The 27863-nt window shown below is 43.8% G+C and overlaps 1 protein-coding gene across 1 annotated transcript in view; it reads left to right on the top strand.

The window, feature by feature from the left end:
* Positions 1–27863, top strand: part of cps1 (carbamoyl-phosphate synthase 1, mitochondrial) — a 101271-nt gene that overhangs the window by 41118 nt on the left and 32290 nt on the right. The window contains exons 20-29 of the mRNA XM_014173741.2: positions 166–342; positions 2205–2323; positions 6251–6392; positions 6746–6811; positions 7144–7207; positions 7465–7646; positions 10346–10540; positions 11207–11274; positions 13784–13859; positions 15234–15311. Of these exons, the coding sequence (XP_014029216.2) occupies positions 166–342; positions 2205–2323; positions 6251–6392; positions 6746–6811; positions 7144–7207; positions 7465–7646; positions 10346–10540; positions 11207–11274; positions 13784–13859; positions 15234–15311 (1167 nt within the window). The remainder of the gene's footprint in view (positions 1–165; positions 343–2204; positions 2324–6250; positions 6393–6745; positions 6812–7143; positions 7208–7464; positions 7647–10345; positions 10541–11206; positions 11275–13783; positions 13860–15233; positions 15312–27863) is intronic.

Below are 27863 nucleotides of genomic sequence, written 5' to 3'. Positions count from 1 at the left end.
GCTAGGGGTTGATTTGGGATTCAGGGATAGCCTACTTAATCTTGACTTACTTCTGTTCAGTCCATTAATAGATGTAGGGAGTGATGGAGATGACTCTAAATGAAACCTGTCTGTCTCTTTATCTTCTTGTTTTAACGTCTCTCTCTCTCCCCCCTGTCCTCTTAGGTGATGGCGGTTGGGCGTACGTTTGAGGAGAGCATGCAGAAGGCTCTGAGGATGTGCCACCCCTCTGTGGACGGGTTCATGCCCCGCCTGCCCCTCAACAAGCCTTGGTCTGCTCAGCAGGACCTACAACAGGAGCTGGCTGTACCCTCCAGCACACGGGTTTTCTCCCTGGCCAAGGTAGAGACAACACATACAGGGCCTTCAGAAAGTGGCTGTACCCGTGGCTGCACCCCTTGACCTTTTCCACATTTTGTTGTGTTACAGCCTGAATTAAAAGATGATTACATTGAGATTTTGTGTCACTGGCCTAAACACAATACGCCATAATGTCAAAGTGGAATTGTGTTTTTAGACATTTTTGAAAAGGTGGAATGTCAATAAGTATTCACCCCCTCTGTTATGGCAAGCCTAAATAAGTTCAGGAGTAAATATTTGCTTAACAAGTCACATAATAAGTTGCATGGACTCTGTGTGCAATAATAGTGTTTAACATGATTTTTATATGACTACCTCATCTCTGTACCCCACACATAGAATTATCTGTAAGGTAACTCAGGATGGATCAATGGATCAACAACATTGTAGTTATTCTGCAATACTAACCTAAATGACAGAGTGAAAGAAGGAAGCTTGTACAGAATAAGGCATCCTGTTTGCAATAAGGCAAGAGTAGCACGCTTCATATTTTCAAGCAGGGTGGTGTCTGTATCATGTTATGGGTATGCTGTATCATGTTACGGGTATGCTGTATCATGTTACGGGTATGCTGTAGCATGTTACGGGTATGCTGTAGCATGTTATGGGTATGCTTTTATCGGCGAGGACCACAGAGTTTTTCAAAATGAAGGGAATAGAGTTCAGCACAGGCAAACACTTCCTAGAGGAAAACCTGGTTGTCTGCTTTCCAACAGACACTGGGAGACAATAACCTAAAACACAAGGCCAAATGTACACTGGAGTTGCTTACCAAGAAGGCAGTGAATGTTCCTGAGTGGCTTAGTTACAGTTTGACTTTAATTGGCTTGAAGATCTATGGCAAGACTGCTGTCTAGCAGTGATCAACAACCAACATGACAGAGCTTGAAGAATAAAAAAATAATAAAAACAATATTAAAATAACAATGGAACTTGTACAGCCAAGTCAAATGGTGGCAAATGTGTGGGAGAGGAACGGAGTGAGGAATCCATCATTGAGTGCAGGATGAAGTGATTGATGCTTGTACGATGTATTAAGAAGTAATGGGCCCAATCGTATCACGCTATGAGACGCCAATAACACTCAAGGTTAGCCTGGCAGCAGAGTCTGTGTCTGTGTGTGTGTGTGTGTGTGTGTGTGTGTGTGTGTGTGTGTGTGTGTGTGTGTGTGTGTGTGTGTGTGTGTGTGTGTGTGTGTGTGTGTGTGTGTGTGTGTAATTTCAGCATTTTATTTTCTCTCAGTGCCTAATTTCATTGTGAGCTGGTTATGTCTTCTATTAAACAGCCTGTCCATGTGAATCACACATGGCTGAAAGGCACCACTTAGTGCTGTGTGTGTCCTTCTGCCTTGTGCTGAGTCCCACACATGCCCAGGTAACAGACAGAGCAGTGCTGGAATGTGTGTGGGTGTTGGAGCTGGGCCCGTCACGGCTCATTGGGCCCTGCTTTATATTCCGAAGGCACCGCAGCAGACACGGCTCACAATTACACTGCATCATTCCCTGTATGAGAAGGACTCCACTCGACAATGCCTGATTAATCCATCGCACAACTCAACTGAATGTTTTCTTATGTTCTGCATAGGTTGTGTTTTTATCATCATGGTTTTCAGTCGTGAGACTTGAATGTCTCATCATAATTGATTGACTGGTTGTTCTTACCAGCAGGTGGTAGCTCATTTAAATGCACAGGTGTTAGAACAGGTTGAATTGTGTTATTATCATGTGTTTAGAATGATTTGATTCTCTGTGTGTGCGTGTGTTTGTGTGAGTTGAGAGTAAAGCAGAAAGTGAGATGAGTAAAACCGTATTGTATTGACTGACCCTCTCCCGGCATCTCTCTAGGCCCTTCACAGTGGTGTCACTGTAGACCACATCCACCATCTCACTGCCATAGACAAGTGGTTCCTACACAAGCTACGACGCATCACAGAGCTGGAACAGCACCTGAGCCAGTTTAACAGGTAGGAACACACACACGCATGCATGGCGGCACACACACACACATGCATGCACACACACACACACACGCAAGCACACACACGCAAACATACATATGCATCGTTGCACGCACACACTCATGCATGCAAAGATACGCACACACATACACGCATGCATGCACGCACACACACACACACACACACACACACACACACACACACACACGAATTTCACTGTTATGAAAAAAAACTTGATGCATTTAACACTTCTACCACTAGGTGATGCTATGAGGGCACAGTTAAACTGAGACTGTTAGTCCAATGGGGATGTGTTCTTGATGCCTCTTAGCAGCTCACCCACTACTCTATCCCTCCTGCTGTAGAAATACACTCCTCCCTCTCAGCCAGTCCACCTCTCCTCCTCCAGTCTCTCAGTCCTCCTCTCCTCAAGTGTCTTAGCACCTCTCTCCACCAATCGTCTTCTCTAGTCTGTCTCTCATTCCATCCACCCGCCTCTCTTCTATTCAAATTTGTATCGACCCTCCTGCCATGGCCCTGCCATGGCTCTGCCCAGGTTGGAGGGATGCTGGAGAGGAGCGATGGAGGGCTAGAGGAGATTTTGGGCCCTGTGTGGGAGGAGATGCAGAGCAGACACGGGTGTGCATCAGGAATGTCAATCAACTTAGTCATATAACCCATGGCCTGGCTGTGGAAATAAAATTAACATAATAACAAAATCCCCATCAAAATCCATCAGTTTAAGCTAGAGATATCAGTTTCTTTGATGGGCTGCGTCTCAATCCACCGCATCTGCCGATATCGCTCTTCCGCGTCTGCAGTGGAAGGTGACAGAGCTAGAGCGGTGTTTGTCAGACCATAGACATTCCCGAAAATCGGTCTTCTCAACAAAACGTGTAAATCATCCGAACGGTTTGTCTCAGGAACACAATGGTGTTCTCTGTTTTGCTTTACGGCCCCCGCAAACGTCACAGGACTCGTCTGAAGTCAGTACAGCCTCTTCTGCCAAGTTCTGTCTGTAGCGTACGAACAGTTTAGGCTACACACTAATATGACCCCTCTGTAGAAAGGTGAGTCTCTCACGAACACATACATGTCGGTTGTTTTGCTCTAGGACGCCCAGTTAAAAATGAATAGAGGTGTGTATATGGAGATAGTTTAGTGCCAAAAATAAGGGGTTAAATACAGTGCATTTGGAAAGTATATAGACCCCTTCCCTTTTTCCACGTTTTGTTACATTACAGCCTTATTCTAAAATGGATTAAATAAATGTTTATTTCATGGAACTTGTCAATCAACACACAATACCCCATAATGACAAAGCGAAAACAGGTTTTTGGAAATGTTTGCAAATATATTTCAAATAAAAAATAGAAACCTTATTTACATAAGTATTCAGACCCTTTGCTATGAGACTTGAAATTGAGCTCAGGTTTATCCTGTTTCCATTGATCATCCTTAAGCTGTTTCTACAACTTGATTGGAGTCCACCTATGGTAGATTCAAGTGATTGGACACGATTTTGAAAAGCACACACAGTATATAAGGTCCCACTGTTGACAGTGCATGTCAGAGAAAAAAACTTAGCCATGAGGTTGAAGGAATTGTCCATAGAGCTCCTAGACAGGATTGTGTTGAGGCACAGATCTGGGGAAGGGTACCAAAACATGTCTGCAGCAATGAAGATCCCCAAGAACACAGTGGCCTCCATCATTCTTAAATGGAAGAATTTTGGAACCACCAAGACTCTTCCTAGAGCTGGCTGCCCGGCCAAACGGAGCAATCGGGGGAGAAGGGCTTTGGTCAGGGAGGTGACCAAGAACGCGCTGGTCACTGTGACAGAGCTCCAGAGTTTCTCTGTGGAGATGGGATAACCTTCCAGAAGGACAACCATCTCTGCAGCACTCCACCAATCAGGCCTTTATGTTAGTGGCCAGACGGAAAGCCCCTGAGTAAAAGGCACATGACAGCCCGCTTGGAGTTTGCAAAAAGGCACTTAAAGGACTCTCAGACCACAAGACACAAGATAGGCTAGTGCTTTTTCTGTTCATTAAGTACAAAAGCTATGTCAATCTACTATCCCCCATATTGTGGATACATTTTAAGAAGTTATTTGGCCACTTTAGTTGTGATACAAACCTAATGAAAACATATAGGCCTATGGGCTAGGCTACAAGTCGCAAAAAAAAGTTATGCGTTGCTTCTTGCCTTAGTCTGGACATCATTCACAAGTGATAATATATACATCACAAGTGACAGGCTAATATTGTCATCCATCAGACTATTCTTGATTTAATCTTGTCTTTACATATACTAAATAATATAAGTGACATGTATTTTTACATAGAATATTGTGCACCTGTCTCGAAACAGGGGCAGCGGGAAAAAATACATGTAATCTATGCACTTAAATACCGAATGGAGGACACTTTTCCCTGTGGTAAATTTTCATGCCAGCCAGGTATGCTAAACTCCTGCTGTAAAAATAAACAATGTGCTTAATATTAGGAAAGTGGAGGAATAAATATAATAGCCTAGCCTATAGAAATCTGATGGGATCCTCCTTTTTAATAGAGGCCATCACTCTTGTTTCCCCAATTTTCAATTGCATAGCCTATAGAAATGTTGAGCAACATGAGCTCATGGGCTCTAGTGAAGTGTTTGGTTAGATTTTCAATCACATTTGCATTGATGTCAGAGTGATTAGAGGGACAATAGAGTGCTGAGTACCAGGCAGTTAGCAAGTTTGGTAGGCTACTAATGACCATCAGCAGCATCAGAGCTTGGAGAAGCCTAGTTACCTTGACTAAAAGGTCTTGTGGAATTTGACTGCCTTCTTGACTGCCGGTGTGGCAGTAATACGGTCACCGTAATAGCCCTAGTCGCATCTGGAGGAAACCTGGCACCGTCCCATGCTGTGGGGATGTTTTTCAGGGGCAGGGACTGGGAGACTAGTCAGGGTCGAGGGAATTATAAACGGAGCAAACTACAGAGAGATCCTTGATGAGAACTTGCTCCAGAGCGCTCAGGACCTCAGACTGGGGTAAAGGTTCACCTTCCAACAGGACAATGATCCTAAGCACCCAGCAAAGACAATGCAGGAGTCGCTTCGGGACAAGTCTCTGAATGTCCTTGAGTGGACTTGACACCATCGAACATGTCTGGAGAGACCTGAAAATAGCTGTACAGCGATGTTCCTCATCCAACCTGACAGAGCTGGAGAGGATCTGCAGAGAAGAACGGGAGAAACTCCCCAAGCTTGTAGCATCATACCCAAGAAGACTCAAGGCTGTAATCGCTGCCAAAAGGTGCTTCAACAAAGTACTGAGTAAAAGGTCAGAATACTTATGTAAATGTGATATTTCAGTTTTATTTCTTTTTTATACATTTGCCAAAAAATGTAAAAACCCTGTTGTTGCTTTGTCATTATGGGGGTTTGAGTGTAGATTGATTATGGGGGGAAAAACGATTTAATCAATTTTATAAAACTGTAACGTAACAAAATGTGGAATAAGTCAAGGGGTCTGAATACTTTCCCGAATGCACTGTACATGTCAACAAAAACAATACAAACTTCCTTTAGATTTGTTTTTATTTTCATGTAGTGAATCTGTTATTCAGTGCATTTCAATGAGCTAATAGGAGTAATGCCAAAATATATATATAATTAGTTTATTATTTTGATACCTTAAGGGGCCTTAAAATTCTAAATCAAAAAGCTTAATGATCCATGGTATGACCATCTTAAAACAATTCCATATGTTAGCTTAGTAGAACCCTCCCCCCCGGCTTAGACTAGAGGGTTAAACGGCTCCAATCACTGACCTGGTGCAGAGGGAGGGGCCCAACACACACTAGATGTTTTCTAAGTGCTACATTCAGTGTGTGTATGTATTTAACCTTTTAAGCTCAGATCTTGGTTTCTCTCCTCAGTGCAACATTACCCCAGACCCTGCTGCTGAAGGCTAAACAGGACGGCTTCTCAGACCGCCAGGTGGGCCAGGCCCTGGGCTCCAGTGAGGGGGAGGCCAGAGTGTTGAGGCTGGGTCAGAACATTAAACCCTGGGTGAAACAGGTGAGCAGCCTCCCCTGGGTCCTGGTCCATGTATGCGTCCCAAATGGCACCCTATTCACTACCCTACATAGTGTACTTCTTAAAAGTAGTTCACTGTATTGGGAATAGGGTACCATCTGGGACGCGTTGAGTATCTCCCACCTGAGTTGAAATGAACTTTCAGGCTAACAAACGTCCCTCACCACCACGTGATACCTCTCTGACATCGCTCTCCTAGCGACAGACCCTCAGACTTACCTTGGCCTATTAAACAAAAGCATTGTGCACAGAAATATCACATTGTCACGTGTTCATAGTATTCTAATGAGTAGGTTCTGTATTGTAGGAGACATCAGTTTTTATTTTCTGTTCAGATTGACACCCTTGCTGCAGAGTATCCTGCTGTGACCAACTACCTGTACTGCACCTACCATGGACAGGTGAGTCCTTATCCTGCTTAACTCATGTGAATTCATAATGTATCTGTCCAATGTCCAGTCATTTTCTGGTGCCGTACGTTAGCTCCTGAATTGGAAAAATGTTATAAGGCCAATCTGCAGTATAAACAACAATAAAGTGGACACCCACTTTTTTGGTAAACGGCTGAGGGATGTAAACACACTGCAATTCTTAATAGTATAAGCGATACCTTTATTTGAGAAGATATGAGTAAGTGGTCCTTAATGGTGTTTTCCCATGAATTGTGTTTGTCAAAGTTTAGTTAGACACTTTTTCAATCTTTCTAACCTGTGTCATTGTGTCCATTCAACAGGAGCATGACTTGGAGTTCAAGGACCAGGGTGTCATGGTGCTGGGATGTGGTCCCTATCACATTGGTGAGATGCATTATCATGGTGTTTTCAACATACTAATGACTGGTTTTGCTCTAGCCATATTTATATTTTGTCATTTTTTATTTAACCTTTTCTATGGTAGCTGATCTGTTTGCGATCCGCCAACTCCTCTGTCATGGGTGTTCGTTGTTGTAACTAACATGTATCAAACCAAAATAAATTAAATCAAATCAATATTCGAAAGTTGTGAGTTATAATAATACAATAATTACGTTTTTGTTATCCCTCCTGTCCACTAGGGAGCAGTGTGGAGTTTGACTGGTGTGCAGTGTCCAGTATCCGAGCTCTACGTCAGATGGGCAGGCGGACAGTGGTGGTAAACCACAACCCTGAGACTGTCAGCACGGACTTTGACGAATGTGACCGCCTGTACTTTGAAGAGTTGACTCTGGAACGCATTCTGGACATCACACAGCAAGAGGTGAGAAGTCAACACACACACATGAACGTTCGGAGACACACAGATGTGCACACATACACGTATACGCACACACATTAGTGATGGGGGGAAAAATCAATAGTTACATAACGGGATGTTATTTTTGACGGTATATCGTATCGTTTTGACCATATCGCAATATTATTTTGGTGCTAGTTAGCTGTACCTGCACCAAAACAAACATTTTCTTTAACAGCTTGTTCTCCATCTTCTTTTTAAATAGGGAGCCAAATTTTTTCAGCACTTTGATTTCCATTACTGTTATAAACTAGTTTTCTCATTGCTCTGTCTTGTCCCTCTGCAGCAGACATATAGAGCTTGCCAGCTTGTAGTCCTAAAACCCGGAAATGATTTATCTCTGGTTTGTTCAGCCCTTCCTATGGGGAGAATGAATGGGGAAAGAATAGGGTTTTGGGATAAATCAGGAATTAGGTTAACACAGGCTTAGGCAATCTTATAAGTTTAGTTCTATGAGATAAAATTAGTCAGATTATATGACCTTTATGAATTATGAAGCTTTTATGTGCTTTTTTTATTATAGAAATGCTTAAAAATTCACGAAAAGTGACGTTAGCAGAACTTATAAGATCTCCTAACATGCTGACCAAATCGGCCACATTGCGTGCGTGAGCATTGCTAAATAAATGTATACATACAGTACCAGTCAAAAGTTTGGACACACCTACATATTCCAGGGTTTTTCTTTATTTATACTATTTTCTACATTGTAGAATAATAGTGAAGACATCAAAACCATGAAATAACACATATGGAATCATGTAGTAACCAAAAAAGTGTATATTTGAGATTCTTCAAAGTAGCCACCCTTTGCCTTGATGACAGCTTTGCACACTCTTGGCATTCTCTCAACCAGCTTCACCTAGAATGCTTTTCCAACAGTCTTGAAGGAGTTCCCACATATGCTGAGCATTGTTTGCTGCTTTTCCTCACTCTGCGGTCCAACTCATCCCAAACCGTCTCAATTGGGTTAAGGTCAGGTGATTGTGGAGGCCAGGTCATCTGATGCAGCACTCCATCACTCTTCTTCTTGGTCAAGTAGCCCTTACACAGCCTGGAGGTGTGTTGGGCTATTGTCCTGTTGAATGAGATCCACACACACTTTTTTCATCTTTCAATCACCCACATGGGTATATGCTCGTGAGTACATGGGAGAGGAGGGACTTGCAGCGCATCAAACGTCTTCTCAAAGTAACTTCTTAAAGTATTGCAATACAGGACTTCGCTGCTATTGCTTGCCTTTTTCTGAAATATTTCTAACTGTTAACGATGATGATGTAGTGGTGGTGAGTCGACTCGAAAATAATTGATTCCTCGACTCCTTGCACGTCGACTCCTGGTGTCCACTCCCATTTCTGAGTGTCAAAATTTGATTCCACTAGGAAAACACAAACACTTGCATCTTTCACAGCGAGCTAGCGAGGGACGGAAAGAGAGGGGAACGGCACAGTATAGGAAGGTCGGCTACCAGGCTCATTCTGTTCAGAACATCCAAGGGTATGACGCCATGTCATCTTGTAACTGTACATCAAACATAGTGATCATAAACATTGACACTGTATATGACATGAGTTTTATGAGATGGAAATGTGAAGTGCACATTTGGAGTCATGGATGTATGTCTGTAGCGGTGGTGGTTTTAGTTCGTAGCCCAACTGGATTGAAGCCCAGAGGAGAACCCACTCAGAGCTTGCAGCCAAGTGTTAGCCTCCTGGCAGAGGCAACCAGGTTTTTGGCTAAAATGTCCTGGTACTTGGTAAAAAAAAAGAAAAAAAGAAAGAAGTTAATGACGCCACTGAACTTAACAAGGGCCCCAAGACAGCTACGAGACACCCTATAGGGAGGTGGTCAGAGACCTCGCAGAGTGGTGCCAGGACAGAAATCTCTCCCTCAACGTGATCAAGACAAAGGAGATTGTGGACTGCAGGAAAAGGAGGGCCGAGCACACCCCCATTTTCATTGATGGGGCTGCAGTGGAGCAGGTTGAGAGCTACCAACAAACTAACATGGTCCAAGCACACCAAGACAGCCGTGAAGAGGGCACGACAAAACCTATTCCCCCTCGGAGACTGAAAAGATTTGGCATGGGTCCTCAGATCCTCAAAAGGTTCTACAGCTGCACCATCGAGAGCATCCTGACTGGTTGCATTACTGCTTTGTATGGCCTCTGACCACAAGGCACTACAGAGGGTAGTGTAAACGGCCCAGTACATCATAAACGGCCCAGCCCTATAGGCCCTGTTCAAAAGTAGTGTACTAAATACTGCACCAAATATGGAATAGGGTGCCATTTGGGATGTACCGTTGACTTTTCCCTCCAGAGGAATGTACTCCAGTTAAAGTGGATATGAGATCAGCCTGGTGATTTAACTGGTTGTTAATTCAGGGAGATAACATTACCACCATCCCTCCTGTCCTTTCCTCTCTTGGATGAAGGTTTATTGAAATGTATGAAACCTTTTATCAGACAAATAATTGTTACAAAACATCTCAACAAGCACCCAGTAGCCTATTCACAACCACCTTATTTCACCTTATTATAAAAGTAAAACACATTTTAGTCTGTGATTCCAGAAACAGGAGAAAAATGGCAGATTTCATTTATAGATATAAATAATGTTGTAACCTGACTAAAGTCCTACTTCTCTACCGTGAGTCTCCAGGGCTGTACAGGCAGCATCGTGTCTGTAGGGGGTCAGATCCCCAATAACCTGGCCATGCCTCTGCACCTGAACGGGGTGAAGATCCTAGGAACCAACCCCCAGCAGATCGACCGAGCCGAGGAGAGGTCAGTGTTCTCCACCATCCTGGATGAACTGGGGGTGGCCCAGGCCCCGTGGAAGGCCCTCAGCTCACTGGTGAGACATGCACACACACAACACAAACAAACTGTCCCCTTAGTGTCCGAAGTGTAGAGACGTGTAGACAGACCGACTTGCTGAAATGTGTCTGACTCTCCATTCCCTTAGTGTTGCACTGCTCATGTCTCTCCTGGACCTACAGGGAGAGGAGTGGAAAGGGGATAGGCTGTCTCGGCTTAGACAGGGCTATGTACTCTAGAAGGAAGAAAACAGGGTTAGCGAAGACATGCTGATATTAGAATGAAGGAAAGAGACAGAGTGAGAGGAAGAAAAACAGAGGACTAGACTTCCTCCTAGACACTTCCTACACATTCCATATTAGTTTTTTTTCTCTCACACCTTCTCTCTCCCTAATTATCTACTTACTTCTTTCTAGCGCTCACTTGTATTTTAAGTGGTGAGTCGTTTTTAGACTTAGAGCCGACAGAGCCCAGTATCCCTAGGAACCAATCTGTTCATCCCACCAGGGACTGTTGTATTATGATGGAGAAAACAAAGAGCAGCGAGAGAGAGATGGAGAGAGAGATTGTGACAGAAAGAGACTGAGTGAAATAAAGACAGAATGACAGAGGGTCAGGCAGACAGGCATTTGATGCTATAAGTATAAGTTGTAATTGGAACCAATGCTTTAACCCTCATCTCCTCTGATTCTGTTTGGTTCAGGAAGATGCCTTTACCTTTGCCAATAAAGTGGGCTACCCCTGTCTCCTGCGCCCCTCTTACGTACTCAGGTAAGCTACCCCTGTCTCTTGCGTCCCTCTTACGTACTCCGTTAAGCTACTCATGTCTCCTGAGTCCCTCTTACGTACTCCATTAAGCTACCCCTGTCTCCTGCGCCCCTCTTACGTACTCAGGTAAGCTACCCCTGTCTCTTGCGTCCCTCTTACGTACTCCATTAAGCTACTCATGTCTCCTGAGCCCCTCTTACGTACTCCATTAAGCTACTCATGTCTCCTGAGCCCCTCTTACGTACTCCGTTAAGCTACTCATGTCTCCTGAGCCCCTCTTACGTACTCCGTTAAGCTACTCATGTCTCCTGAGCCCCTCTTACGTACTCCATTAAGCTACTCATGTCTCCTGAGCCCCTCTTACGTACTCCGTTAAGCTACTCATGTCTCCTGAGCCCCTCTTACGTACTCCATTAAGCTACTCATGTCTCCTGAGCCCCTCTTACGTACTCCGTTAAGCTACACCTGTCTCCTGAGCCCCTCTTACGTACTCCGTTAAGCTACACCTGTCTCCTGAGCCCCTCTTACGTACTCCATTAAGCTACTCATGTCTCCTGAGCCCCTCTTACGTACTCCGTTAAGCTACTCATGTCTCCTGAGCCCCTCTTACGTACTCCGTTAAGCTACACCTGTCTCCTGAGCCCCTCTTACGTACTCAGCTAACTGTTGGGGAGGGGACAGCACTCTCATAACCATAGGTTGGAGTCAACTTCATTTCAAATCAGTAATTGGAATTTCAGTTTACTTCCTGTATGAACTGAATTGAAATGGAATGGACTAATCTTTCCTTGTTTATGTTGGCCAGTCCTCTACAGTATATCCACAGTAATGTGATGTATTTTCTAATATGATAACTTGTTTGTACAGCCACACCATATGTCCAACTAGAAAACACATTTTTGAGTAATTGAATGCATCTCAGAAGAATAAATAAATACGACCGTCAGCGTGAAGAAACACAAAATGAAATATGGAAGGGAGGGTATAACAAACAGCGAGAGACTGATTAGCTAAAGCGGAGGCTCAATTTAGCCTTTAATATTTTGTCACGGCTACCACTGTGATGCTACTCAATTACCAGAATGAAAAGATGGCCTACATCCTGAGAAGAACACAACACAACTTATTACAGTGTGTGTGTTAATACGGGGCTGGTATTGGGGAGGTCTGGATTGCTAATTTGCACATAATCAAGCAACAGCGTGGTTTTGAAAGTGTATTGAAAGCATATTGTGTGGCTAATTTTGGTACTCGAGTCAACACAGCTCCCCCACACACACACACACACACACACACACACACACACACACACACACAGCTCACATGCTCAGGAGAAGAGCAGCGTCAGACAGGTGGGTTAGGCTGTTAGGCTGTTAGGCTGCTGCTTCTTGTTTTAGTTTGCAAACAGTCATCCATGATGGAGTGATTAGGAATCTCAGGTCCCCAAGGGTTGTCTATGGTCTTGTAGGAACTGAAGGCACCACCCTGTTAACTGTATTACCTTATTGGTTTGTGTACATGGAGAATGAACCTCTTCCCTCAACTCCCTTTCTCCTCCCTTCCTCCTCTCTTGCCTGACTGCCTGGCTGTCCATCTGTCTGTCTTTCTCTATTATTATGTCATTGCGCATAGTGTGTTTGGGCCTACCTCTCATCATACCATTACTAATTATGATTAGCTTGGAAGATGATTGATCTCTAAATGCAGTTCAGCCACTCACACTAGATATCCATTGTTTGAGTATGTTGTAATTCAAAGAATGAAATCACTAAGCCAATGATTGTGATATGCCCATTTAGCCAATGATTTTGTCCAAAGCGATTACAGTCATGCGTGCATGCATTTTCATATGGGTGGTGGTCCCAGCGGTAATCAAACCAACAATCCTGGCTCTTCAACCAACTGAGCCACAGAGAAATATTTTCTCCTTGAACCCCGTATAATGTCCATGGCTTTTTAAAGACAGGTGTGGTGTCTGGCTGTTTGGCCATATGTGTGCCTTGCAGCAGTCAGGCCAAAGGAGGTAGGAGTTGTGACTGAGCCTGACCCTCCCCTGTCCCTCTAGTCTATGCCTGTGTGCCAAATAGCACCATATTCCATTTATAGTGCATTACTTTTGACTAGGGCCTATAGTGAAACCCATAGGGCTCTGTTTAAAAGTAGTGCACTATGTTGGGAATAGGGTGCCATTTGGGACAGAGACTATCCACTCTCCCTCTGGCTGCGTTCAGGAGCATGTGGATGCCCAACTAGCCGGCCAAAAGAAGAAGGGAGAAAAACATAAATACCCTGAATACATCTTTTTTAATGACTCAGCTCAGAAAGCAAACTCATTCTGTAGAGCCTGGAGTGTTAGCTGACCTAAATCTCTCTTTATTTTTCTCTACTTTTTTGTTTTGCTGTTTAAAACCTTTCTTCATCTTGATTATAATGATGCAACTGGGAGATATCAACATTTGAGCTAAAAAACCTTATTATTTTTCTAATTATTTTCCTCTCTCTTCCTCTTCAGTGGCTCAGCAATGAACGTGGCATACGGTGAAGAAGAGATGAGGGGCTTCCTGGATGAGGCGACTCAGGTGTCTCAGGTGATCCAGGGAACTTTATTATCTGTGTCCCGACTTGAACCCTATTCTCTGTAGGGTGCATTACTTGAAGTAATCAGTTGAAAACCTCTTCCTACTCAACATACACAATCGTTTCAACACATGCACACTCAGACTCACCCACCCTGTGAGTTACAAATACAATTTCTTCATTATGCACACGCACATATAACCCCCTCTCTTATAAAAAGGATTACATGGAGAAATGAAGTGTATTTGTTCTCCCTAGCCAACCACATATAAAACTCTCTCTTTGTGTCCCAAATGGCAACCTATACTTTTAAACAGAGCCCATTGGGCCTTGGTCAAAAGTAGTGCACTACATAGGGACTAGTTTGCAATTTGGGATGCAACCTTTGTCTAATGTCTACTCACCTACTGCACACACACACACACACACACACACACACACAGTTCCTCTGAGTTCAATCAGCTCGTGCCCCTCACTGGCACCTTCTCAGTATGGATGAGTGTAGTATGTTGCCTGTGGGGCAGAGCTGATTTTGTTGTTTACCTGTCTCTCTGCCCACACATACAAACACACTCCCTCTGGGTGCTGGTGGTCCACCTGGCCCCTCAACATGCCCTTGCCTGGGGCTGACAGAGCAGCCGGCCTCCCTGTCATGCTGCTCACACTACACCAGTCCTGGTCATATGCACACACAAACACACACATACACCTCCCGTTGCTTACTGTCAGCTAAGCAGCACTTCTCTAGCTAGGAGGAGGAGAAACGGCCCTCTGGCCTGTGACCTGAATAGACATGGCCTGCCTGGCTTTTGACAGAACACAGCTTCACACGCCTGTCTCTTAGGGGCAGCACACACACACACATACCACTCACCACGCCAAGAGGAGCTCTACCACAGGAGGTTGGTGGCACCTTAATTGGGGAGGACAGGCTCGTGATAATGGCTGGAGTGGAATAGTATCAAATAGATCAAACATATGGTTTCCATGTGTTTGATGCCATTCCATTAACTCCGTTTCAGCCATTATTATGAGCCGTCCTGTCCTCAGCAGACTCTACTGAGCTCTGCTCATGGCTTTGTGACTCACTGTGCCCACCCGGCTAGCTGTACAAATCACATGTGTAACTGGTATGATAGTATGTATCAGGAATCTGGGGAGTTGAGCTGGGTTGCTGTAGAATCCCAATATAAACTGGATGCAGCCCCCTACTCCAACATAGTGCAGCAGAGCACACTTCAATTGTGCATCTAAAATGGAATCCTATTCCCTATACAGTGCACTACTTTTGATGAGAGCCCTATGGACCCAGATTGAAAGTAGAGCACTATATAGGGAATAGGTGCCATTTGAGAGTTAGATATCCAATGTTATTTTTCCTACAGGAGCATCCAGTGGTCATCACCAAGTTCATCCGTGGAGCCAGAGAGGTGGAGGTGGATGCAGTGGCCAAGATGGGAAAGGTAAGCCAGTTTGATATGCCTCTCACACACTCACACACCTCACATCATTATGCTATGTGCACTATATGCTACTTAGAAGACACTTGCTTTCAGTGCCTTGCAGTACAGTGAGTGCATGTGCATGTTTTCAGTATGTGTATGTGATTCCTGCTGGAATTGAACCCATTACCTTTTTGAACCCATATTATCAACTGTGCCATACAGGACCTAGATGTGTGATCTCTCTGCCTCACGTGATGGAGCAGGTGGAACACGTGGGGGGCTTTCATAGGAGCTCTCCTCATCCCCCTCTCTTCCCTCCTCTCCTCTCTTATTTCCTGAATGAAGGGCAAGGTGAATGATTTGCTTCAGCAAGCAAAACACTCACAGGCTATATTACTTAGCATCACATTTAGACTGTAATGAATTGAATCAGTTCTACATCAACATAGTATGTCCTAATCCTAGTACTAAAGCAGTTTTGTACTTTTACCTTCACATTTGTCTCATTATATCTTCTTACATTCATGACTCAATCTTTAGTATGTGGATGTGACCTCTGGGGGAATTTAACCCCACGACCTTGCATTTGCTAGCTCCACGTTCTTACCAACTGAGCCACACTGGAGCATTACTCCACTCTGCTTTAATGTAGCATTTTATTCCTCCATTATATTACCTCAGTCTGATAAGGCCAAGTTCCAAATGGTACCCTATTCCCTACATAGTGCACTACTAAGGCACTCATCAAAAGTAGGGCACTATTAGGAATTTAGGACACAACCTAAGTAGAGAATAGATCATTTCTCCCATCCTATCAGCAGGGAAACATATTACAGCTGCTTTGAAAGGAACAGAGAATTGGCAGATACATATCAGACAGACAGTGGAAATGGAATATATTAAATTGAAAGATGGGTGGGGGAAAACAAATTTCAAAAATCCTGGGGTGTTTTGTAGGTTGTGTAAAGAGTACTGAGTCAATTAACCCCTTTTTATTATCACATTTTGAGACCAGTTCTTAAAAGAAACTGCATAATAATGTTCTCCATTGACCTTTGATCCAATAAAGCCTTAGATTTGACCACTCTCTCACTCACATACTGTATGAGGGAAGATAGACCAACACGAACATTGACATGAACACCTGCTGGGTGCTGACGAACGGTGGTGATCAAACGTGTACAATGGCGCCGGAAGAAATGGCAGCCGTTTTACGGGCGCCTAACCGATTGTGCTATTATGTTTGTTTTTTCCACTGTTTTTGTAACTTATTTTGTACATAATGTTTCTGCAACCGTATCTTACGGCAAACAAGAGCTTCTGGATATCAGGACAGCGATCACTCACCTCGGAATAGACGAAGATGCACAGGATGTAACTTCAGACACCCGACATGGCCGAAATCCCAGTCATTGGCAAGAGAAAGAGACGCAGGTATAGAGGACACAGGGCGGGGTGCCTCGTAAGGATCCGCCGACGGCGAGTGGGAAATCTGCCCTTACCATCAATATTACTTGCCAACGTACAATCATTGGACAATAAATGAGACGAGGTACAATCACGAATATCCTACCAACGGGACATCAAAAACTATAATATCTTATGTTTCACCAAATCCTAGCTGAATGACGACATGGAAAGCATTCAGCTAGCGGGATATACGCTGCACCGACTAGACAGACCAACACACTCCGGTAAGACAGAGTGTACATTTGTAAACAACAGCTGGTGCACGAAATCTAAGGAAATCTCTAGATTTTGCTCGCCTGAAGTCGAGTATCTCATGATAAGCTGTAGACCACAGCCAAGAGAGTTTTTATCTATTATTTTCGTGGCTGTTTATTTACCACCACAGACGGACGCTGGTGCTAAGAACGCACTGAGTCAGCTGTATAAGGAAATAAGCAAACAGGAAACCACTCACCCAGAGGCGGCGCTCCTAGTGGCCAGGGACTTTAATGCCCTCCTTTACTCCCTGTTCACCCATGACTGCATGGCCAGGCACGACTCCAACACCATCATTAAGTTTGCAGATGACACAACAGTGGTAGGCCTGATCAATGACGAGACAGCCTATAGGGAGGAGGTCAGAGACCTGGCCGGGTGGTGCCAGAATAACAACCTATCCCTCAACGTAATCAAGACAAAGGAGATGATTGTGGACTACATGAAAAGGAGGACCGAGCACGCCCCCATTCTCATCGACAGGGCTGTAGTGGAGCAGGTTGAGAGCTTCAATTTCCTTGGTGTCCACATCACCAACAAACTATCATGGTCCAAACACACCAAGACAGTTGTGAAGAGGGCACAACAAAACCTATTCCCCCTCAGGAGACTGAAAAGATTTTGCATGGATCCTCAGATCCTCAAAAGGTTCTACAGCTGCAACATGGAGAGCATCCTGACTGGTTGCATCACTGCCTGGTACGGCAACTGCTCGGCCTCCGACCGCTAAGCAGTACAGAGGGTAATGCGTACGGCCCAGTACATCACTGGGGCTAAGCTGCCTGCCGTCCAGGACCTTTACACCAGACTGTGTCAGAGGAAGTCCTTAAAATTGTCAAAGACCCCAGCCGCCCCAGTCATAGACTGTTCTCTCTGCTACAACATGGAAAGTGGTACCGGATTGCCAAGTGTAGGACCAAAAGTATTCTCAACAGCTTTTACCCACAAGCCATAAGACTCCTGAACAACTAATCAAATGGCTACCCGGACTATTTGCATTGTGTCCCGCCACTTCCCACCCTCGCACACGACACCGTACACGCTGTCTGCCATCTGCCCGGTACAGTTTGAAACATTGGCTTAATCCGTGAAGAGCCCATTTCTCCAGCGTGCCAGTGGCCAATGAATGTGAGCATTTGCCCTTTGATGCTGGTTACGACGCCAAACTGCAGTCAGGTCAAGACCCTGGTGAGGACGACGACCACGCAGATGAGCTTCCCTGAGACGGTTTCTGACAGTTTGTGCAGAAATGTTTGTGCAAAGCCACAGGTTTTATCAGCTGTCTGGGTGACTGGTCTCAGACGATCCCGCAGGTGTATAAGCCGGATGTGGAGGTCCTGGGCTGGTGTGGTTACACGTGGTTTGCGGTTGTGAGGCTGGTTCGACGAACTGCCAAATTCTCTAAAACGACGTTGGAAGTGGCTTATGGTAAAGAAATTAACATGACAGCTCTGGTGGACATTCCTCCAGTCAGCATGCCAATTGCATGCTTGCTCAACTTGAGACATCTGTGGCATTGGGTTGTGACAAAACTTTACATTTTAGAGTGGCCTTTTATTGTTTACAGCACAGTAATGATCATGCTGTTTAATCAGCTTCTTGATATGCCACACCTGTCGGGTGGATGGATTATCTTGGGAAAGGAGAAATGCTCACTGACAGGGGTGTAAATTAATTTGAGCACAACATTTCAGAGAAATACCCTTTTTTTTGCAAATGGAACATTTCTGCAATCTTTTATTTCAGCTCCTAAAACATGGAACCAACACTACATGTTGATTTTATATTTTTGTTCTGTAAAGAAAATAATTAAACTAAATAATGAGGATTTCTATCAGCCTAATCGAGGTGTAGAGTACATGTCACATTCCAATGTTCATTCCAGTGGCATAATGCCAGGAGCCGCTTGTGGATTTGACAGCTCTAAAGCAGTTCCACCTCCGACATTGCGAAAACAGCCACTTAAGAGGCCTTATTAGAAATGTCAAAGCTAGGGATTGGTTAAGAAGTTAACATGGTGCCATGGAGATGGGTATGAGTATATAAGCCTTAGTTCAACCTGAATAGCTCATCATTATTCCCTTAGTTTCATGTGTCTCCATTGGATCTGCCATTGTAATATTTTAATGTTGTAACATGATTAAGAAAAAAAGACACACATGGATGGATCCGATGCAATACATTTAATAAATATCGAAGTTTTGACCGCTAAGCTGCACTTATATATGATTGAGACCCTGTATGGACATGTTTAGATTTCTGATTATAGACTAAATCCTAACAACTATCAAGGAAAGAGTAGTCATATGTTCTATATACATGGTAATCTTCTTCTTCTCCTCTCCCTTTTTTCTCTTTTGTATATCTCCCTCTTTGTTTGTCTCTCTCTTTTAGACAAAAACTAGCATACAGATGAGTCCATCAAACAACATTACTTGCATAATTTCTGATCCCACTTTTTTTACTCTACCACCCCCGCCTCTGGTTGGAGGACCTGGTGTAAAACATAAACATTCAATATAGATTACGAGTCAAAAGTTTGGAAAAACCTGCTCATTCAAGGGTTTTTCTTTATTTTTACTATTCTCTACATTGTAGAATGATAGTGAAGACATCAAAACTATGAAATAACACATATGGAATCATGTAGTAACCAAAAAAGTGTATATTTGAGATTCTTCAAAGTAGCCACCCTTTGCCTTGATGACAGCTTTGCACACTCTTCACATTCTCTCAACCAGCTTCTTGAGGAATGCTTTTCCAACAGTCTTGATGGAGTTCCCACATACAGTTGAAGTCGGAAGTTTACATACACTTAGGTTGGAGTCATTAAAACTCATTTTTCAACCACTCCACAAATTTCTTGTTAACAAACTATAGTTTTGGCAAGTCGGTTAGGACATCTACTTTGTGCATGATACAAGTAATTTTTCCAACAATTGTTTACAGATTATTTCACTTATAATTCACTGTATCACAATTCCAGTGGGTCAAAAGTTTACATACACTAAGTTGACTGTGCCTTTAAACAGCTTGGAAAATTCCAGAAAATGTCATGGCTTTAGAAGCTTCTGATAAGCTAATTGACATAATTTGAGTCAATTGGATGTGTACCTGTGGATGTATTTCAAGGTCTACCTTCAAACTCAGTGCCTCTTTGCTTGACATCATGGGAAAATCTAAAGAAATCAGCCAAGACCTCAGAAAAATAAATTGTAGACCTCCACAAGTCTGGTTCATCATTGGGAGCAATATCCAAACGCCTGAAGGTACCACATTCATCTGTAAAAACAATAGTACGCAAGTATAAACACCATGGGACCACACAGCCGTCATACCGCTCAGGAAGGAGATGCGTTCTGTCTCCTAGAGATGAACGTACTTTGGTGCGAAAAGTGCAAATCAATCCCAGAACAACAGCAAAGGACCTTGTGAAGATGCTGGAGGAAACAGGTACAACATTTTCCATACGTACAAAAGATTTTGCGCACTGTCAGTGAGCATTTCTCTTTTTTGCTGGTTACAATAAAAGGCCGCTCTAAAATGTGCAGTTTTGTCACACACTACAATGCCACAGATGTCTCAAATTTTGAGGGAGCGTGCAATTGGCAGGTTGACTGCAGGAATGTCCACCAGAGCTGTTGCCAGAGAATTGAATGTTAATTTCTCTACCATAAGCCGTCTCCAACTTAGCTTTAGAGAATTTGTCAGTACGTCAAACCGACCTCACAACTGCAGACCACGTGTAACCACGCCAGCCCAGGACTTCCACATCCAGCTTCTTCACTTCTTCATCTGCGAGCTTGTCGTTCTCACCAGGGTTTTGACCTGACTACAGTTTGGCGTCGTAACCTACTGCAGTGGGCAAATGCTCACCTTCAATGGCCACTGGCAGGCAGGAGAATTGTTCTCTTCACAGATGAATCACAGTTTCAACTGTACTGAGCAGATGGCAGACAGCGTGTAAGGAGACGTTTGGGCAAGCGGTTTGCTGATGTCAACATTGTGAACAGAGTGCCCCATGGTGGGGTTATGGTATGTGTGGGTAGGCATAAGCTATGAACAACGAACCCAAATGGCATTTTATCGATGGCAATTTGAATGCACAGAGATACTGTGACGAGATCCTGAGGCCCACTTTCGTGCCATTCATCCGCCGGCATCATTCATGTTTCAGTACGGCCCCATGTCGCAAGGATCTGTACACAATTCCTGGAAGCTGAAAATGTCCCTGTTCTTCCATGGCCTGCATACTGTTTGGGATGCTTTGGTTCGACGTGTACGACAGCGTGTTCAAGTTCCCGCCTATATCCAGCAACTTTGCACAGCCATTGAAGAGGAGTGAGACAACATTCCACAGGCCACAATCAACAGCCTGATCAACTCTGTGAAGGAGATATGTTGCATTGCATGAGGCAACTCACTGCTCATACTTTTTCTTATAAGGTATCTGTGACCAACAGATGCATATCTGTATTACCAGTCATGTGAAATCCATAGACTAGGGCCTAATTAATTTATTTCAATTTACCGATTTCCTCATATGGGCTCCCGAGTGGCGCAGTGGTCTAAGACACATCTCAGTACCTGGTTCGAATCCAGGCTGCATTACATCTGTCCATGATTGGGAGTCCCATAGGGTGACACATAATTGGCCCAGCATCGTCCGGGTTTGTCTGGGGTAGGTCGTCATTGTAAATAAGATTTTTTTCTTAACTGACTAGTTAAATAAAGGTTAAATGAAAAAATATATACACTGCTCAAAAAAATAAAGGGAACACTTAAACAACACAATTTAACTCCAAGTCAATCACACTTCTGTGAAATCAAACTGTCCACTTAGGAAGCAACACTGATTGACAATAAATTTCACATGCTGTTGTGCAAATGGAATAGACAACAGGTGGAAATGATAGGCAATTAGCAAGACACCCCCAATAAAGGAGTGGTTCTGCAGGTGGGGAGCACAGACCACTTCTCAGTTCCTATGCTTCCTGGCTGATGTTTTGGTCACTTTTGAATGCTGGCGGTGCTGTCACTCTAGTGGTAACATGAGACAGAGTCTACAACCCACACAAGTGGCTCAGGTAGTGCAGCTCATCCAGGATGGCACATCAATGCGAGCTGTGGCAAGAAGGTTTGCTGTGTCTGTCAGCGTAGTGTCCAGAGCATGGAGGCGCTACCAGGAGACAGGCCAGTACATCAGGAGACGTGGAGGAGGCCGTAGGAGGGCAACAACACAGCAGCAGGACCGCTACCTCCGCCTTTGTGCAAGGAGGAACAGGAGAAGCACTGCCAGAGTCCTGCAAAATGACCTCCAGCAGGCCACAAATGTGCATGTGTCTGCTCAAACGGTCAGAAACAGACTCCATGAGGGTGGTATGAGGGCCCGACGTCCACAGGTGGGGGTTGTGCTTACAGCCCAACACCGTGCAGGACGTTTGGCATTTGCCAGAGAACACCAAGATTGGCAAATTTGCCACTGGCGCCCTGTGCTCTTCACAGATGAAAGCAGGTTCACACTGAGCACGTGACAGACGTGACAGAGTCTGGAGACGCCGTGGAGAACGTTCTGCTGCCTACAATATCCTCCAGCATGACCGGTTTGGCGGTGGGTCAGTCATGGTGTGGGGTGGCATTTCTTTGGGGGGCCGCACAGCCCTCCATGTGCTCGCCAGAGGTAGCCTGACTGCCATTAGGTCCCGAGATGAGATCCTCAGACCCCTTGTGAGACCATATGCTGGTGCGGTTGGCCCGCCCGTTCCCCAGACCTGAATCCAATTGAGCACATCTGGGACATCATGTCTCGCTCCATCCACCAACGCCACGTTGCACCACAGACTGTCCAGGAGTTGGCGGATGCTTTAGTCCAGGTCTGGGAGGAGATCCCTCAGGAGACCATCCGCCACCTCATCAGGAGCATGCCCAGGCATTGTAAGGAGGTCATACAGGCACGTGGAGGCCACACACACTACTGAGCCTCATTTTGACTTGTTTTAAGGACATTACATCAAAGTTGGATCAGCCTGTAGTGTGGTTTTCCACTTTAATTTTGAGTGTGACTCCAAATCCAGACCTCCATGGGTTGATAAAGTGGATTTCCATTGATTATTTTAGTGTGATTTTGTTGTCAGCACATTCAACTATGTAAAGAAAAAAGTATTTAATAAGATTATTTCTTTCATTCAGATCTAGGATGTGTTGTTTAAGTGATCCCTTTATTTTTTGAGCAGTATATATAAAAAAACAGATATGAACTGGAGCGGGTCGAGAGTTTCAAGTGTCCACATCACCAACGAACTATCATGGTCCAAACATACCAAGACAGTCGTGAAGAGTGCACGACAAAATCTTTTCCCCCTCTGGAGACTGAAAAGATTTGGCATGGGTCCCCAGATCCTCAAAAGGTTCCATAGCTGCACCATCAAGAGAATCCTGACCGGTTGCATCACCGCCTGTTATGGCAACTGCTCGGCATCTGAGTGTCAGGCGTTAAAGAGAGCAGCCATCCAAGACCTATATAATAGGCGGTGTCAGAGGATAGCCCATAAAATTGTCAGAGATTCCAGTCACCCAAGTTATAGCAAGCGCCAAGTCTAGGACCAAAAGGCTCCTCAACAGCTTCTACCCCCAAGCCATAAGACTGCTGAACAATTCATTAAATTGCTACCAGACAATTTACATTGACCCCACCCCTTTTGTACACTGCTGCTACTCGCTGTTTGTTTGTTATCTATGCATAGTCACTTCGCCCCCACCTACATGTACAGATTACCTCAACTAGCCTGTACCCCAGCACACTGACTCGGTACCAGTGTCGCCTGTATATAGTCTCGTTATTCTTATTGTGTTTACTTTTTATTATAACTTTTTTATTTTAGTCTACTTGGTAAATATTTTTCTTCTTCTTGAACTGCACTGTTGGTTAAGGGCTTGTAAGTAAGCATTTCACGTTAAAGTCTACACTTGTTGTATTCGGCGCATGTGACAAATGAACGTTTGATTTGACAATGCTGGGGGAAAAGGCCCAAAGAACTATACAAACAACACTGTTTCACGATGCGTCAGTGACATGGCTGGAGATGTTTTGAAACAATTACTGCTTCGCATACAATCCTGTGAATTCTATGCGTTACATCTGGATGAGTCAAAAGACGTGGCGGGCCTGGCACAGTTCCTGGTATATGTCTGTTACGTTTATGGGGGGTCAATTAAGGAAGACATCCTCTTTTGCAAACCACTGGAAACCAGGACAACAGGAGAGGATATTTTTAAAGTACTCGACAGCTTTGTGACATCAAATGGACTTTGGTGGTAAAGATATGTTGGTATCTGTACTGATGGCGCAAAAGCCTAGACAGGGAGACATTGTGGAGTGCAAGTATTTGCTCCCGACGCCACTTGGGTACACTGCAGCATTCACCGAGAGGCTCTTGCTGCCAAAAGATTGCCTGACAGCTTGAAAGACGTTTTGGACACCACAGTGAAAATGGTTAATTTTGTTAAAGCAAGGCCCATGAACTCCCGTGTATTTTCTGCAGTATGCAATTTTATGGGCAGCGACCATGTAACACTTTTACAGCATACAGAAGTGCTCTGGTTAACAAGGGGCAAAGTATTGACAAGTTTTTTTTAATTGAGAGACGAGCTTAAAGTTTTCTTTACTGACCATCATTTTCACTCGTCTGACCGCTTCCATGATGACGAGTTTCTCACACAACTGGCCTATCTGGGTGATGTTTTTCTCTCGCTTGAATGATCTGAATCTAGGATTACAGGGACTCTCCGCAACTATATTCAATGTGCGGGACAAAATTGAGGCTATGATTAAGAAGTTGGAGCTCTTCTCTGTCTCCATTAACAAGGACAACACTCAGGTCTTTCCATCATTGTATGATTTTTTTGTGTGCATATGAACTCAAGCTTACAGACAATGTCATGTGATATAGCGAAGCACCTGAGTGAGTTGGGTGCGCAATTACGCATGTACTTTCCGAAACGGATGACACAAACAACTGGATTCGTTATCCCTTTCATGCCCTGCCTCCAGTCCACTTACTGATATCTGAACAAAAGGGCCTCATCGAAATTGCAACGAGCGGTTCTGTGAAAATTTTATCAGAAGCCACTGCCAGATTTCTAGATTGGGCTGCGCTCAGAGTTTCCTGCCTTGGCAAATCACACTGTTAAGACACTGATACCCTTTGCAACCACGTGCCTATGTGAGAGTGGATTCTCTAGCATGACAACTAAATACAGGCACAGACTGTGTGGAAAATGATTTAAGACTGAGACTCTCCAATACAACCCAACATTGCAGAGTTATGTGCATCCTTTCAAGCACACCCTTATCATTAACCTGTGGTGAGTTATTCACAATTTTCAATGAACAAATAAGGTTTTATATGTAAGATGGTTAAATAAAGAGCTAAATTATTGATTATTATTATTTGTGCCCTGGTCCCATAAGAGCTCTTTGTCACTTCCCACGAGCCGTGTTGTGTCAAACTCACACTCATTCTTATGTTTAATACATGTATCGTATAGTGTGTGTGTGTGTGTGTGTGTGTGTGTGTGTGTGTGTGTGTGTGTGTGTGTGTGTGTGGCAGGCTTACAATGATGGCAAAAAAACAACATTTGAGAGTGCGCTGACCCTGGTGCTGGAGGGGGTACGCAGCTGGAGGTTGAATGTTTGAAGGGGTACGGGACTATAAAAAGTTTGGGAACCACTGTTTAGCGAGAGACCCAATATGTAATATAGTACACTTACCATAGTTAGGTTTTGAGAAATTTTGAAATTAGAGAATTTTTGTACATTATCCAGGTCCTCAATAAGGCCCTTCAAGGTTGAAGGACTCAAGAGAACTTGAATCATTTAGTCCCTTAAAATTATCATCAGACTTTTATTGCTAAAACTTCAAAGGCCATAATAAATAGGTATGGTGATAAAGGGCAACCTTGTTTTACACCTCTTGACAGCTCAAAACTTTCAGAGAAGTATCCGTTGTTGATTATTTTACATATAGGGTTGTTGTTCATTATTTTTACCCATCTTATGTGAGATTTTCCAAAGTAAAAAAAAATCCAGGCACTCATAAACAGATTCTAGGCATACTGTACCAAAGGATTTCTCAAAATCTGCTATAAAGATCATATCTGGTTTCCTTGTATTCTGTATTTCAGTCTGTCTTCTCTTTATCCTCCCACATTACTGATCCATCCATTGACTGAATGCCAAATAGGTCTCATTAGTGTGTGTGTGTGTGTGTGTGTGTGTGTGTGTGTGTGTGTGTGTGTGTGTGTGTGTGTGTGTGTGTGTGCTCTTCATATGCCTTCCCCCGTATTAACTACAGGCTTTATCAAGAGTGTGTGTTCCTCCAGGATTGTGTGTGTTCTCCTGTGTGCCGCTGTGTGTGTGTGTTCATCAATTAGTGTGTTGCTAATGAGTGCTGCAGTTATCGGGGGTTTAATGTGTACTAACGACAACGCAGTTCATTGAAACTCTACTCCCTTTTGATTGGTGGGAAGGGGAAAAGGAAGGGGTGGGAGAGTTAAGTGTAGTGTACCAAATGGCTCCCGATATAGTCCACTACCTTTGACCAGAGCCCTTTCAGCAATTCATCCATTTAAGGTTTTATATTAACGTATTACCTGCTATCAATTATATAGTTTATCTATTGATGAGTTCCTTTGTACACTTTTGTGTGAAAGGGCTGCTTATCGTGATGACTTTAAATAATAATGTTACTTTTGCATATATAGTGTATTAGTGGATTCCGCTATTACTGAAGAGCTCAGTAACTTTCAATATGACACCGTCATAGGATGCCACCTTTCCAACAAGTCAGTTTGTCAAATTTCTGCCCTGCTAGAGTTGCCCCGGTCAACTGTAAGTAATGTTATTGTGAAGTAGAACCGTCTAGGACGAACAACGGTAGGGCACACAAGCTCACAGAACGGGACCACCGAGTGCTGAAGCGCGTAAAAATTGTCTTGTCCTCGGTTGCAACACTCACTACCTAGTTCCAAACTGCCTCTGGAATAGGGCTGTTGCGGTGACCGTATTACTGCCACCAGCGGTCACGAGTCATGAACGCAGTCAAATTCCACATTACCGTTTTGTCACGGTAATTAGGCTTCTCCAAGCTCTCTTGCTGCTGATGGTCATTAGTAGACTACCAAACTTGCTAACTGCCTGGTACTCAGCACTCTATTGTCCCTCTAATCACTCTGACATCAATGCAAATGTATTCGAAAAACTAATCAAGCACTTCATGAGAGCCCATGAGCTCATGTTGCACAACATTTCTATAGGCTATGCAATTGCGGGAGAAAACACAGTGATGGCTGCTAATAAAAATATGAGGATCCCATCAGCTTTCTATAGGCTAGGCTTACTATACTTTTTTTCTCTACTTTCTTAATATTAAGCACATTGTTTATCTTTACAACAGGAGTATAGCCTACCTGGCTGGCATGAAAATAAACCACGGGGGAAAGCGTCCTCCATTCCTATGTATTTTTTCCGGCTGCCCCTGTTTCGATACAGGTGCATGATAATAGTCCATTCTAAATCAAAACAAATGTCACACATATATATTATTTAGTATATGTTAAGATATGATTAAATCAAGAATAGTCTGATGGGTGACAATATTAGCCTATCACTTGATGATATATTATCACTTGTGAATGATGCCCAGCATAAGAAACAATGCCTTTTTTTAAATCATAGTCGCTACTTTTTCTAATCATTTTTTATTTTATTTATTTCGCCTTTATTTAACCAGGTAGGCTAGTTGAGAACAAGTTCTCATTTGCAACTGCGACCTGGCCAAGATAAAG

This window comes from Salmo salar, chromosome ssa25 (genome assembly GCF_905237065.1).
Source record: "Salmo salar chromosome ssa25, Ssal_v3.1, whole genome shotgun sequence".
NCBI classification, from domain to species: Eukaryota; Metazoa; Chordata; class Actinopteri; order Salmoniformes; family Salmonidae; genus Salmo; species Salmo salar.
This window is presented reverse-complemented; position numbering and strand designations above follow the sequence as displayed.